This window comes from Tachypleus tridentatus, chromosome 12, assembly GCF_004210375.1.
Source record: "Tachypleus tridentatus isolate NWPU-2018 chromosome 12, ASM421037v1, whole genome shotgun sequence".
Lineage (NCBI taxonomy): Eukaryota > Metazoa > Arthropoda > Merostomata > Xiphosura > Limulidae > Tachypleus > Tachypleus tridentatus.
Genome location: NC_134836.1, coordinates 17,785,338 through 17,800,926, shown reverse-complemented (window position 1 = coordinate 17,800,926; position 15,589 = coordinate 17,785,338). Strand labels below are relative to the sequence as shown.

Sequence of the window (15,589 nt, the reverse complement as noted above, 5' to 3'; positions counted from 1 at the left end):
TGTACACAGAGACTGTTATTTTTGGTACCAGGGGCATGGTTTTAATTCTCTCTGCACAAGCATTCTTTCCTGTGCATGTCACAAGGTTTAAGTGACTTGCATTCAAATGTTAATGAAATTGCTCTTTATATGTGTTATATTTATTCTACTGTGTTAATTTTAATGAATAATTGTCATGACAGTTAATTTTCCTTTTGTTGTGCAACTTCAGAGCCATGTTTCAAGTTTGATATTGTATTGTGCCCTCAAGCAAAGATAAAAATGCGTTTTTTAATCATTCTTTTTTACTGTACATGTCATAATGTTTTAGTGGCTTACTTTCAAAGTTTTTTAAAATTTCTTTTTTCTTTACATTATATCAGTTGACGTAGCCTAAAATCATAGCTAAGAATCCATATTTTGATAGTATACAAGTTCTTAATTTTATAAGACAATATTAAAACATTTCTTAATTTTCTCTAGTATGAGAAATGTGACTATTTTATGAAGTTGTCATGTCTCCTTTATTTTATTAACCACCCCTCCAGTTAGTACAGAATTTAACAAAAGTTGCTCTAAAATCATCATTGCTCAGATGAAATGTAATTTTTATAGCTTTTAATGTTGTTTGATTACAGAGTTATTGAATAGAAAATTGGACCCTTCCTTCCTGTGATAGGTTAATATCACATGCTCTCTTTTAGAATTCTTCGGTAGTTTTCTTTTACGTTTACTTACATATGTTATTTATAACCATTAGAAGGTTGAGGTTTTTGTCTATCCAGTGATGTATTCTATAATATTATGTTTTGAATAGTTAAATGTCAATTTTCTTATTCCCATGAAAAATTTAATGACTAGCTTGGATGAATTTGTAATGACTGTTGTTGCATTGGTAGAAAGTCAGAAAAAATTTTGAAAAGTAACAGAATGTGTCTTCTTTTTGCATGTTATTAGTCTATTTTGTTTGGTGCATTATTTGATTAAATATAAATTATTAAGTGCAATGTTATCAGTATAAAAAATTAGGGTTAACTCCCTTTGAAGAAAAAATAATTGACAATTTTTTTAGGTCTCACTCAAAAGATTGAAAAAAAAATGATTCTTTAAACATAAGCAGAATAAAACAAAAGTTTAGAAGCTTGACTTTCACTTTTATCCAAATTGATGACTCACTAGGATACTTCATTTTTTTAAGACTAAATGTATAATTTGAATGTACATTGCCATAACTGTCATGAGAATAAATGATAGAAGAAAATGTTATGAAAATACTACTGTTGGATGATGGGGACTGAACACTTCTTTACCTACTCTTTTGAGGATTATCAAATATACAAGCATCATCTACTGTACAGTAAAATGTTGATTGAGTAAATGTTTCAATACAGAAACCAGCTGTTGAGGTGAATATTGAACTGTTTGCTGCTTTTTGCTTACAAATGTGATATGAAGAAAAATTTATTGTCACAGTTGACAAATATTTAAATTTATTGATTTGTTTTATTTTAAGGATATTTTTGTACAAAGCTATGAATAAACATTCTATAATCCGAGCACTTTTGAAAGGTGGATGTTCTTCTCCAATTTTCCTCTGAAGAAAAAGTGCTTGGGATTTAGAGATTTTATTCTTTTCTCTGAAGACTTTTTGTACTTGTGTTTTTCTAACTTTTGGTTTTTATGTAAAGTTATTCACCATGTTGATTTAATAAAAAATGTTAAAACAAAGTAGTAGAAGTATTTTAAATATTCATGACTTTTTGTGAAAAATATAGCTTATTTGTCAGAATTTCTTTTTTAAGCTAGTAATATAAGGTAATGTGATTGATATTTGTCTTTTGGGGGGATTCCTGGGTAAGTAATTTATTAAAATATCTTGAAGATATCAATATGTGAGCTAGAATTTTTTTACTACATAGAGAACAAGATGATGATCACAGTAAAAGCAATTCAGCTAGTAAGAGCCCTTCACCTTCTGAAAATAAAAAACCCAAGTCGTAGTCCAAGTGAAGAAAAAGGTCAAGAAGACAATGGAGTATGTTTGATAGACTTTAATAATTTTGATTGATTAATTAACCAAGTGTAATATTTAGATACCCAGTACAAAAGTACTAGACATGAATTTTTTCTATAAAGTGTAATTATTTCTTACTTTTAGCATGTTTTACTGCAATTACAATTTCATGATTAAAGGTGGAATTTCATTAGAATTTGAAGAGACTTTTAGACTTGCAGGTCTTTATAGTTAATAATGGATACAGTAGTGCTAAAAAATAAAGTACATCCATGGTTGATATACCTACTAATAAATTTGTAATAATGCTTAGTGTATTCACTGAAAAGATTCTCATTGATTTTTGTGTGCAGTGGCTGGTGGCCATATTGTTAGGAACTGTGCATCTTTTTAGACTTCAGCCTGATTTGTTCTGCTCAAGTTACGTTAATTACTTAATGTGTAAGCCAGTCTCTGCAGGATTATAAGTGACTACGACAACCAGATTTGCAGCCATTCTAATAGATATCAGAAAAGGCAAATGTATTGCAATGTTCAAAAGGGTCATTATAGTAAATAATCAGTTTTAAATGGTAGGATGCTCAAAGACATTGGTAATTTGTGGTTCCAGTTATCCTTGTCACTGGTGTTGGAGGCATGATTTAGAACACTTTTTACTGGCACACCCTGGTCCCTTTTGACCATTTAGTAGAGAGTGAATGCTACAGTTTGCTTTAGCATTATTTCTGATCAAGCATATCCAGTAATGCTTCATTTATACTTCGATAGAGACATCTGTTTACAAAGTGACATTGCTTCAGGCATCTTTCTTGGTTACTGCAATTTAAGGATATACTATGGGATAAACTTAAAAGAGACTTTTTTCATAACAAACCTTGCCTTGTTTTTGTTTCATGAATTACATGCAGAATTAATGACCAAATGGGAGAAAACTCCTCAGAACACTTTCCAGAATCCACAGATGTTATCAAGATCAGGTGGGAGATACCAAAATTGGTGTGTTTTATATGATGAATCATGTAACCTAAATAAAATTTATGAATAAAAATGAAAGGTACAATAATAACAATGATAATTTTTTTTTTCACTTTTTGGTCACATTAAAAAAATGAAAAGAATGATCTGTATTTTTATCTTGGTCTCAACATACAAGGTCTCTCTATTTTGACCGTACTTACCTAATCTCGACTACAATGCTGCCAGAATCTTGTAGCTGTGTTGTATCATATCTATTGTTCAGGCGAAATGTGAAACAACTCATTATTACCTATAGTTCCCAATATAGTGACTAACAGGTACAGAATGTGGCTGTTAAAAACTTTTAGGCTTCTGAGAATTGGTAACTCACATTAAAAAAATGAAAGATAATAAAACTCTAGTTTTTTGACAGTTCCACCTATCTTCATCCAGTGAAAATACAAAAGGCACACAAAGAAATATTTAGAAGTACTCCTAAGTATTTGGTAGTGATGTATTTCTTTTACTTAAATTATTTTTAAATTTCTTAAATACTTTTTGTGTTGATTTGTAATTTAAACGTTTTAAAATTCCTTTATGTGGAAGATAACTTGGCAAGAAAAGATAAATTTACATACATAAATATCTTAACCACGGGTTTCATGTTTCACAGGTGAGGAATGGAGATGAAGAAAGTGAGTGGAACAAAAGCAGAGAGAGAAGCCACTCAAGAAGTAGAAGTATTTCTCGGAGTCGAAGTGATAGCAAATCCCCAGCAGCAAGTCAGAATGGCAGCACTGACAAAGAACAGGATGATGATGCTGACAGTGAACATCATGAGAGGCAAAGCTCATCTCGATGAAAAGGAAATTGTTCATTTTACTTTATTGTTTGATTGTCATGTATTCTTATCAATATTTCTCTCATATTTTGTTGTATAAAGCTGTTTGTTTTGCTTAACTCTTACATTCATGGAATTATTATTTTCTTTTAATGAAGAAATTAAAAAACATTGCTTTTATGACTAAACTCTTCAAAAACAAAATGTCCATAATATACAAGAGCTATGACAACTTTCAGAGTAGTATAAATTGTTTATCATAAAAGTTTGGTTTGGAATAAGAATAGTTTGCTTATAATATTTTCGATAGTTATTAAGCCACATTAAATGCTAAAATTCCTAAGTTTTATCACCTTAACACTTGTGCAAAAGTTTATAATGTTTATTTTGAGGCTTTAAAACCAGGTTTTATGTATGAGACTTGTATTAAAAAACTATTTGTAAAAGCAGTTAAGAAAAAGAAAAATCAAACTGTATGAAATTGAAAGAACTAACAGTTTTTGTTTCCTATTATGAACCACTTAAATGTCATGCTTCAGTAGACATTGCCTAGTGTCATAAAAATGTATTTCTTTCCATCAATCTTGTTTATAATGAATCTTACCAACTACATTAAAAAAAGAATAACATTTTGATAAATGCTAAGTTTTAATGTTGCATGAGTACTATTTATCATGTGTTCATAATCATTTGTTACGTGATTAACTAGACCAGGAAATGTCGTAGTTTCTTCATATACTTGCACTTCAAAACTGGTGTTTAGAAAGGTATAGTGTGTGGCACTTATTAAAATTGTTATTACTATCTGTAGATATGTTGTTTGTTGTTTATTGACATGTGGTAACTTTCCTAAATTTTGTGTTTTAGGCATTTCAGTGTAAGTAATATGTAAAAATTAAAAGCAGAATAGTTAACTCACCGAATTAACTATGACTTAGTACTAAACAAATACTGTTTGAAGAAAAGTTTTGTATTCTATTGCTATTTCCTATGTAAGTTAGAATTAGAATTAGACACTAGATGTCGAGAGATTGTGGAAAAAGAAGGGGAAATTATAAGGTACTACAGTAATTTGTTTGTGTGTTTTTTCAATTCGTTCAACTTATTCTAGCAATAGAAAGGATAACTTATTTTATCTGGGCCTCAAGTTATTATATCTAACTTCCTTAAAGTCATTATTAGCTAATGTATCCCTTGTACATAAAAGCTTAATTTCCTCTTGAAATCCTGCTTCCATTTCCCACAGTTTAGCATTCTCTTTACTACTGTCTCTAGCTTAATTCTGATAGCCTCCAACTTGTCCAATGTACAAACTATACTCGCAAATTGCACATCTTCATCACTTGTATTAGCATCCTTAAAAGTACATACCAGTTCTGATTTTCTAAATAAAACCAACTTATTGCACCCATTACACCTAACAAACTGAATTCTTAACACCAACACTAGTCTTAACCATTGTTTTCGTAGCCTGGAAATAAATACTTAATATTCAATATAAATACCAGTAAGCTATTGCCAACACGCTTAAGCCTAACATTTTAGAGTCAGATGTAATAGTCAAAACTGAAGTAATTAAGTTTATCAATAATTTTATGTTAGTGACAAATGACTAATCGTTATTTTATATTTATGTAATAGTAGTAGTTATAATTAATAGCAATAACACCATGTATTCAACCTGATTATAACCTACCTATAAATTGAATTTAAACTAATTGATCTGGACTAATTTCAGTTAAATAAGATAATTCTCAAAACAGGAAGAGACAATTAATTAGCCTCCAGATTGCATTTGTTTAATAAAACAGTTTATTTAACCTTTAAACGAATTACAGACAAGCCGAAAAGTACTGTTACACTTCTTTGACCTAATGTAAAGTTATACAAATTACACCACTAGGCTCTAATTTAAAACTATAACCCTACTATTTGATTTACTAATTTTGTTACATCTAGTTATTTAACCCAAATTACTACAAATGATAATATTAAATAACATTCAAATATCTCAATATAACAGCTTATTTTTCCAAAGTTTTCATTTTACCGTAGCACCTTGTAATTCAAGTAAAGGTGAAAACTGTAAAGAAAAACACAAAGATATGCACTATTTATTACACGAATTTTGTATCATTTGATATTTCTACAATATAATGATAAACTTATAAAGGAATAAATACACTTTTTACTGATACTTGAATTTCTGTCTTTCCGTTGGTGGGTCAAAGGTAAGTTTATGACCTTACAACGCTAAAATCTGTGGTTCTGTTCCCTGTGATGAACGTAGCAGATGGCCCATAGTGGCTTTAACCTTATAAAAACAAATTTAAGATTTCTTGTAATTTAATATTTTCTACAACAAACAGTAAAAACTTCAAAGGATTACAAAAGAAATATGGACTTTTAACTGGTACATTAATTTTTTGTCATTACATAGGTTCAGCAACATAATGGTAAAACTATAAAGAAATTCAAAGAAGTATGGACTCTTAATACCAAAGCTTGAAGTTTTTGTCATCTCATAGTTTCTACAACAAATGTAACACTGCAAAGGAAAGCAAAGAAAACACACTTTGCTGGTACTTGAACTTCTGGAGGTGAAATTTATAATTGTGTCAAAGTCTTGTTTCTGTGTATTTGTTTAGATGGTATTGTAAATAATTTATAAACATGCCTTAATTTTGAAGTTATAGTATTGAATATATATAATACTGCATCCCAAACTAATGTGATATGCTTTCCGACAGTGTAATAGGAAGTATATCTGAATAGCTGATACTGAGAACGCTGATAGGCAGAAAACAAAAGATAAGTTTAGATAAGACGCCTAATTTTTTTCCAAAATAAAACTAGTGAAATACGATTGGATAACATCATAGTTCTGAAAACGTTGTTACTGATATACAGTTTGCATTGAAAGGTACTGTTAACATTACAAGAGCTATGCCTGACTAATTATATATGTCTGAAATATCCATTAAAAATATTTTTATTCAACTTCCTGTACTGAGGGTTTTGCGTCAAATTAAAAGTATCATTTGTGTTGTATCGACCGTTCGACATAGAGGGATGAGTGGGGTAGAGGCTTTGGGATGATCCATTGTAATTCATATTTGATCGATAAGTAGATCGTTTTTTTTGTCTTAGTTTAGCATGGTAATTGGCATTGTGAATCGTGGTGTTCATAGTTCGCAGCTTGGTACCGCAACAACGCGTTCCGCACGTTTTTGTACACTGGACGCTGTTGACTAGTACATTTCTCCTGTTAAGTCAAAATGAGACACGTCTATCCATAAACAGTTCTGTGTGTAGTTTTCGCGTGATAATTTTAGACAAAACGTTTTAATATAAACGTATCACAAAAATAACACGGAAGTGTTGATAATAGAATTTTAACCTGTTAAACAGTCACTTAGGTTAAAATGTGCCTTTATTTATAATAAGTGTTGAGTTTGGTGTGGTAATTTCTATTTTATGACCGATTAACGTACTTCAAAAATAACTGGATGTGAATATTTTTACATACTAGTTAGTTCTAAACTACCGTAATATTTTTGTATTATTACAAAAAATGCGCCTTTCTTATTCGCGTTGTTTTATCTTTATAAGTATTTCTTAATTTAGAGAATCATATTTTGAATAAGTCACCTAATATATTTCAGGAAATCCCTTTCTCACAAATCGGAATAAGTTAAAGAGCACGTGAGATCAAAAGGCAGCATACTTATTACTATGGCCTGGTTATTGTGGTGCTCGATTCACAGTGTACGGATCATGGGCTCGAATCTTCGAACATTCTCGCCCTTTCAGCAGTGAAAAAAGGTGTTAAAACAAGTGATCATCAATACTGTTATTCCTTGGAAGAAGAGTTGGCAGTGGGTGGTGTTGATTAGCTGTCTAGAGTTTTGACTGTCACTAATAAATTAGGGACGGCTGTCGCGGAAAGCCCTTGTATAACTTTGTATAAAATTCAAACCAAACTTAATACCATACATTATTTCAATTATTACTTTAATACTTCAAAAATGCTGTTTGACGTATGTATACAATAACGTTATGCTTGATAACTATAAGGAAAGGAACACGCTAATAAGATTGTTTTTCGAAACTGAAATGAACCTTATGTATTGCTTTTTTCTACTAGTTATGTTTTTTTTGTTATTATTAAGAAGTTACAACATAGCCACGTGACTTTAATATTTGAATAATTTTGGGTATTTTCAGTTTCTTTTGGAAGCTGTCATAATATTCTGTGAATAATTAAGTAAAAAATGCGAAGGCGATAAAATAAATTAAATTTTCTCTAAAAATTAAATTTGTTTAACACTTTATGGTCGTGTTCATAATAAGTGTGTGTCTATTAGCATCTGATCCTCCCAAGTCTCCAAGACCTAAATCTTAATGACTGACGACGACTCAGGACTATCCGCTGCATTTATCACTGGATGCAACTCCAAACGGGAGTGGCCAAAGAATATAAAGTTGAAAACAGTGATAGGTTTTTGTATTTTAAAGCTAGATAAAGATGGAAAAGACTCAGTTTCATTTTTAAAATATGATAATGTTTCAAACATAGTTTTAATGGGTAAACAATTAACAATAGTGTAACAGTTCATGCACTTTTTTAACACTTGATAATAATGACGTAAGAATGAGAGAACGATAATTCTTTTCATTGTTATGCACTTACGAGGTCCTGTAAAATTATAAAGTTATGTATATTAGTAGGATAAAAAATTAGGTTGTACTAGGCAGGTTGAACTATTATGTAATGGTAACAGAAGATGACGAAAATATCGGTTATATTATTTAGTTAAATATTACGTTCGATAAATGTGTTTGTATAGTAATGTAAAGATCTAACAACTAGAGATGATGAAACTTCATTTTTATGGTTTTAGATACATATTTATCAATGAAAGACATACAATGTCAAATATACTGGAAAATGCTCAAAACGAACAACTTGTCCAGTGAACAAGCGGTTAGGTTTGATGATAACACAAGGGAACTATAAGATGTCTTGAGCTTTACTGAAATACCATCGATTAGTTTTATATGATGTTTCTCAGATGGCGATAGTGTTACGCACATACCGTAAGATTTAGCTAAAAATATATATATATATGCATATAGCTGTACATCATTTTCAGTAATAGACCAATGGGAAGGTAGTTAGTCAACAGCACCAACCGCCAACTCTTGCCTTATTAGACAATGAGACGTGATCGTCGTTTTTATAGACAATGGCCTGGCATAGTAATGTGGTTAAGTAGCTGGTTGAAACCCGTTTGTCCTTTCAGCCGTTTTGGCGTTATAATGTGACGGTCAATCTCACTATTCGTTAGTAAAAGAGTTGGCAGTGAGTGGTGATGACTAACTCCCTTCCCTTTAGCCTTTCATTGTTAAATTAGGGACTGTTATCGCAAGTAGCTTTTTATAGTCATGAAATTCCAAGCAAACCAAGGTTATTGACTATTCATAACCCAAAAGTACGGACTGAGTTTTTTACGCCAGATTCACATTTCGACCAATCTAATCAATAAATCAAGCCCGGTCTGTATCATAAAAATATATACCAGTATATTTACCCGGCGGTTGCTCGATGATAAGTCTGGGGGCTTATAACGTTGACAAAACTGTTCAGTACCCTCCGCATGCACAGCCCATTGTGTAGCTTTGTACTTAAGAACAACTGAATATTTCGGAGTATTCATATTAGTTTAGAATAAAGCTCAACATTATTACAATTGTCAAAAAAGTGTGAAAATTAGCATATATACGTACTTTCTGGTGGAACTTCATATAAAAACAAGGCACATCGCAGATCTTGCTAGAGTCAACAGCCATTTCCGATTCCAATATGGCAGACATCGAAAACATGAATCACTCAACTTTGTGTTTGAAATAATAGTACAAATGTCATCTAACCAGTGGAAATGCCTTTAAAAACAAAATTCATCACGGATATTATCAAAACAATCATCATATGGAATTCTAATACGACCACCTACAAAAATTAGTTTTTTTAAGTCTTTGCTACTAATATACATGAAACTATTGTGTTAATATCCAAAGCCATATTTTTTCTGGTCAGAAAGTTTAATTCTACAATCTAATTTAGTGTATAGAGTTCTTTCCTTTTAATGCAATTATTAGTTAGTGACTAAATATCTTATTTCACGATTATAGAATCGCGACTACAGCTGAAAGATTGTATCAACTGGTAATAAATTCTCAGAAGACGTCTTAGCTACACTATATTTTATCTTTATTGAAGCGTGTGTAAATTGTAACTCAGAAAAGCCTTGAAACAAATAGTTGAGCCAAGTATATAAATATTTTTTCTTTTTGAATTTTGCGCAAAGCTACACGAGGGCTAACTGCACTAGTCGTCCCTAATTTAGCGGTGTAAGACAAGAGGAAACGCATCTAGTCATCACCGTCAACTCTTGGGCTACTATTTTACCAACAAATAGTGGTATGGATCGTAACATTATAACGCCCCCACGGCTGAAAGGGCAAGCATGTTTGGTGCTACGGAGATGCGAACCCGCGACCCTCAGATTACGAGTCTAATGCCTTAACCCACCTGGCCGTGCCGGGCCACATATTTCTTAAGACGCACATATCTGTTATGCGTGTCACAGGGTAAAATAGTCAGTGCAAAATTTATTCAAGCACAAAAAAAACGGAAAGAACAACCACATCTAAAGCAGTAATAAGTATCCAAACATTATTGCACTTTGTGCTCTAATAATCATGTAATTCATCCAAATGCATGTACAATTTACACCACTGTTGAACAAAACAATGTAGGTGTAACCCAACCATCATGAGCTTTCGAAACATTAATTTTGGTGACAAAAACAGGTCAGCTTAGCCTTACAGCATTTTCTGAGCCTGCATACATTCTTGCAGGCTCACGAATTGTTTCATTGCAGGACTTGGGCAGCCTCTGCTGCGGTTTGCAACAGAGATATCCTCCAACCCCTATTCGTCTGGACTCCGACCTATCTTGTTCAGCCACATATGCCTATCCTGGTACACAGCTATTTTTGCTTACATCTGAAGAGAAGCATGCATTGTATTTTTTAGGTAGAAAGTGCCCTGTTCACATTACTAACTGAATAACTGAGCACATGTGGCTGTACATTAACACAATGAATTATTCTACCAAGTGTGATTCTACATTAACACAGTGAATTATTTTATCAAGTGTCCTTCTGTATGTTTTTGTGTGTTTGTTATTTTGAAAGGTTTTCAAATTCCGTAGTAAGAGCAGGATATTAATTCCATATCTCAAATACAGTTTTTTACTCATCAGAGAAAAAAGTATTTTGATTTTTTTTACAATACCCAGTCGGTACTCCAAGTATAGAGTTATCACTTGCATTCATGTTAGTCAAACCATTTCTCTGTATGCTGTTGATTTCTAACTTTCCTGTCTATTTCAAGAATTTAAAGGAATAATACAAACACCTTTCAAAATTTTTGTAAGCTTGGGAGAGCATGTCTTAAAACTTGAACATTAATTTGAATTTCAATTTATCTTTGAATTACTAGAGGGATATATATTCATAAGCTTTATAAAAAGTTGTCGAATTATTTATACACCATGTTTCTTTGGATAAATAAATACATTTGTTGATTTTAAGGTTCATAATAATCAGAGAAAATTACATCAACCAGAAATTAGTTCAAATTCACATTTATTCAACTGCCTCCGAAGTCATTAGGACAACACTGATTTCATCTAATTTTACTCACATCTTTACATTTGTCAAAAACAAAATTATTCAATAAGATGTAATTTGTGAACTCCTCCAACAGATAATAAGTTTTAAAATGAAAGTTGACAATTTGAGGGTTAACTTTTGGTTAATTGTTGTCAAGCGTATAGTTAGAAAATTGGATGTCTTTGCTGTGTCAACCGCTGGTATCAAAACCCGAAGTTTTAATATTTTAAGCACGCAGACTGACAGCACATAAGTCTTGCAACTAACTGGGGAGTTTATGGATTAAAGTTATTTCATCTAACATTATGAATAGCAGCTTAAGGAGTTGTTTTTTTTCTGAGATAACAGAATCAATTTTGATTGACGAATATATAGCAATCACATGATCTCAAAATCCAAAATCAGGTTGAAATTGAATTAGTTTACAAAGACCATTAGATGCAAAATAACTAAATTTGAATTTCAATGCACAACTTTGGTTAACGCTTGTATAATTTGCTACTTATCTGTATACAGTTATTGGTCTTCAGAGCGGTAAGCCAAAACTAATTAACTTAAAGACATCGTTGTCTTTCCAGAGTGTACGTGTAAGCATAATTAGAGGACATATTTTGATTTATGACAGATAGCGTATTCAAATGTCGTTCAGATGTTGAAAGGAATCAAGATCCAAAAGCATCCACGTGTTACAATGCTCACAATCTTAACTTAAATCGATTAGAACTCGACTTCCCAAGTGAAATGCGGTATTACTACATTCCTGGATAAAATCGTTAGTTTGATGTATCTCTGTAAGCGAAATGCATTCTAACAGAACTTAATTCACATATTACGTTCCCCATAATTTAATAAGCTGAGAGAATTGTAGACGCCATTTTCGTAGCTATGAATGATATATATTATTAAATAAGACAAAACAATGCAAAATGTTAATCTAAATGTTACGTGAGGAACGAACAAAAATTTATCGTCATCGTAACTATATAACACTGAAAGAGATTTCGTGTCACCTAAACAACTAACACAGTTTCAACGAACATAAACTTACAGTCATTGTAACTATATATAACTGACACAGATTTCATATTATCTAACATCTCGTGCATATTCTTGGTTTAATATTTCCTACACTTTATTGAAAATGTGAGGCGTTTAAATATTTCGTTACAAGACCAGAAGTACAGGAAAATTATAGACGGTCTGCATCAAAATGGGTTGGATTTTTCGATTCGTAATATAAACATCACGGGTTCGAATCCCCATCACACCAAACATGCTCGCCCTTTCAGCCGTGGGGGCGTTATAAAGTTACGTTCAATTCCACTATTCGTTGGTAAAAGAGTAGCCTAAAAGTCGGCGGTGATAACTAGTTGCCTTCCTTCTAGTCTTACACTGCTAAATTAAGGACGGTTAGCGCAGATAGCCCTTGTGTAGCTTCGCGCAAAATTAAAAAACAAACAGTATTCCCAATTCCTTGTTACAACACAAACTACGCATTTTTACTAAAATAAGCAAAAATACATTCATTACAAACAAAAGTATATGCATAATTTTGCAAATATGAGATTGGAAAGTTATTATTCACAGCTTGTATTATGAACAACATCTGTGAAAAAAGTACTTGTGGGGTGATGTGACAATCACAGCCGATATAAAATCACAGCAGAACGACATATATCAGAATTACATTTTAACATTGTTTGTTGTTTCGTATAAAATATGTGATATCATCGAACTTTGTAGGTAAGGGTACGTAACAGCCCATAAAAACGCAAAATATTCATACATTCATGTCATAAAGATCACAGAAATTTAGAATTTTCACGAAGGGGATATATCTTTTACGTAATAAGATTCGAAAACAAAGGAATATGAATCAACTTTGGAAACCAAGATCACGCAGGAAGAGGCCTACAAAATGTCATAATTCATTCGTAGTTAGCAAAGTAAGATGTCTTGTAAGAGATGACAGTACACAGAAAGATAAAGAAGGATATTCGCTTGAAAAAGGTACAAGTTACGTGTACTCAAGATTGTTTTATTATGTTCCAACTGTAGCATATCTGTAGTAGTTGGGAAATTTAATGAGTTGTGCTACTACTTGAGGTTTTCAAGCTACTAAATTAAATGCAGTACCTATGAATTTCTGTACAAAGTAGTTGTCTGGAAACCATTGTCCTCGTACACCAAAAAAGGTTATGGAAAGTAAGGGGGGGGACAAGTGATGTGGTTTGGATGTGACAACATTTCAACAAGCCGTTTGAAATGGAAACTTTACAATGTGCTTGTCTGTTAGACGATGTAACATGACAGAACATGGTGACGTCGATGGTAATGGTAGTAAGGATCCCAAATCTTATCGTAGTATAACGAATGCAACCTATGTACACAGTAATTTAAGAATATAATAATGAGTACAGTGGATATTTTCGTAACTATTCAAGATAATGACGATGAAATGAATAAGTTAAGAATACGTAAGGTTTGTTTGCTGTGTGTATGCATATATACGTATAGAATAATAGGAGTGGCAAAACGTCTGTCACGTTTAACAAATAATATAAAACCATTTTGGTGCTTAAAATGTTTCTGCTTTAGTTTATAGTTTTAGTTGAAACTTGTTTTGTGCACGTGTCAATGATTTACTACATCAGATTATGTAAAATAAAGTAAAAAAAATTCGATCGTGAGCTGGATAATTTGAAGCTAATAAACTTAGCTGCTTGCTTTTGAAACAACGTTTAACGGAGGAACACGTGCAGTCAACGTAAAGCCCAAATAATATTCGAATTTTGTTCGCTTAGTAATCATACAATATTCAGAGAAAACCTATTCGCAACATTTCGTATCTGTATACGATACAAAATCTATTTTTTATTACATGAATAGTATTTTTTGTATATTAACGTCTGTCAGGTGTGTGTGTGGAATATCTAAACAATAAGATTTATCTTAGATATGTCCATCATTGGTGATTGTTAAAATATATTTATTTTTCACAGTAAGTGCATGTGTTTGACCGTTTTCAAACTTGGATTTAACAAAATAACCTTGTCCTTTTATTCTTTTCCAAATATTTGATACGCAATGTTAATTTTGGAAGCGGTAAGTCATGATTGTGTGATAGTATTTTGTCTTGTTCTTTTAAATACCTAATTTGGCTTCTGTGAACTTATAAGTATCAAATAGAATTGCTTAAGCTTCCTCAAACAATACAGTTTGTTTTTAATTTTTTATGGATTTATTTTAAACCTATAACAAAAAAGTTAATAATCTCTTATTGATTATATCAAAACTTTTATAAGTATTCAAAAAATGGAAAAAAAAGGGAAGGTATTTAAGGAAATATTTTACCACCTGTAACGTACTAAGCAGGTCTGACACCGCAAGATGGTTAGAGCAATCGACAATCATTCTAAACGAACATAGGCTCGAATCCCCAACCTACTAAACATTTTTTTTGTTCTTTTAATTGTGGGGGTGTTATCATGTCACAATGAATCCCACTATTCATTGGTATAAGAATACCTTAAGAGTTGGTTATTGGTGAGGATGACTTCCCTCTAGTCTTTCACTGCTAAGTTAGCGACAACAATCGCAGAAAGTCCTTGTAGCCTTGCAAGATTCTCTAAACAAACCAAACCGTTATAAATTATTATTTATACACAGGTTATGTAAGCACACAACAATGGGTCATGTTTATTTCTGCTGTGTATCAGACATTTATTTAACCAATACCAAAAGACAGTATTATATGAAGCAAATACGCCAAAGAGTAATCGCAAGCAAGATTTATTAGCGCACTTTACAACACAGAGTTAAGGTTGAAGATTTGTAATACCGGAACTCGGTTCCTCAGTATGAACATAGATATTATAGGAAGGCATTATGTAGTTCTTTCGGATTAAAACAACGCAAACAATAAAATTATTTTTTGTAGTTTTATGACAAATGATTTTAGATTTTTTAATGTGTGTGTGTTTTCTTATAGCAAATTCTTATCAGGCCAGTTGCTGAGTTTACCGTAGACTTACCGCTGTACCAGCGAAGGAAAAA

General features: G+C 31.8%; 1 protein-coding gene and 1 long non-coding RNA gene across 11 annotated transcripts in view; one reads left to right on the top strand and one right to left on the bottom strand.

The window, feature by feature from the left end:
* Positions 1–5,986, top strand: part of LOC143235031 (uncharacterized) — a 60,159-nt gene extending 54,173 nt beyond the window's left edge. For all 9 annotated transcript variants that reach the window (XM_076472767.1, XM_076472774.1, XM_076472775.1 and 6 more), the window contains 2 exons: positions 1,899–2,014; positions 3,624–5,986. In XM_076472767.1, the coding sequence (XP_076328882.1) occupies positions 1,899–2,014; positions 3,624–3,812 (305 nt within the window). In that variant the 3' untranslated portion in view covers positions 3,813–5,986. The remainder of the gene's footprint in view (positions 1–1,898; positions 2,015–3,623) is intronic.
* Positions 5,969–15,589, bottom strand: part of LOC143235033 (uncharacterized) — an 83,256-nt gene continuing 73,635 nt past the window's right edge. For both annotated transcript variants that reach the window (XR_013018895.1, XR_013018896.1), the window contains 2 exons: positions 9,582–9,737; positions 5,969–6,105 (listed from right to left, as the gene is read on the bottom strand). This is a non-coding gene — a long non-coding RNA (uncharacterized LOC143235033). The remainder of the gene's footprint in view (positions 6,106–9,581; positions 9,738–15,589) is intronic.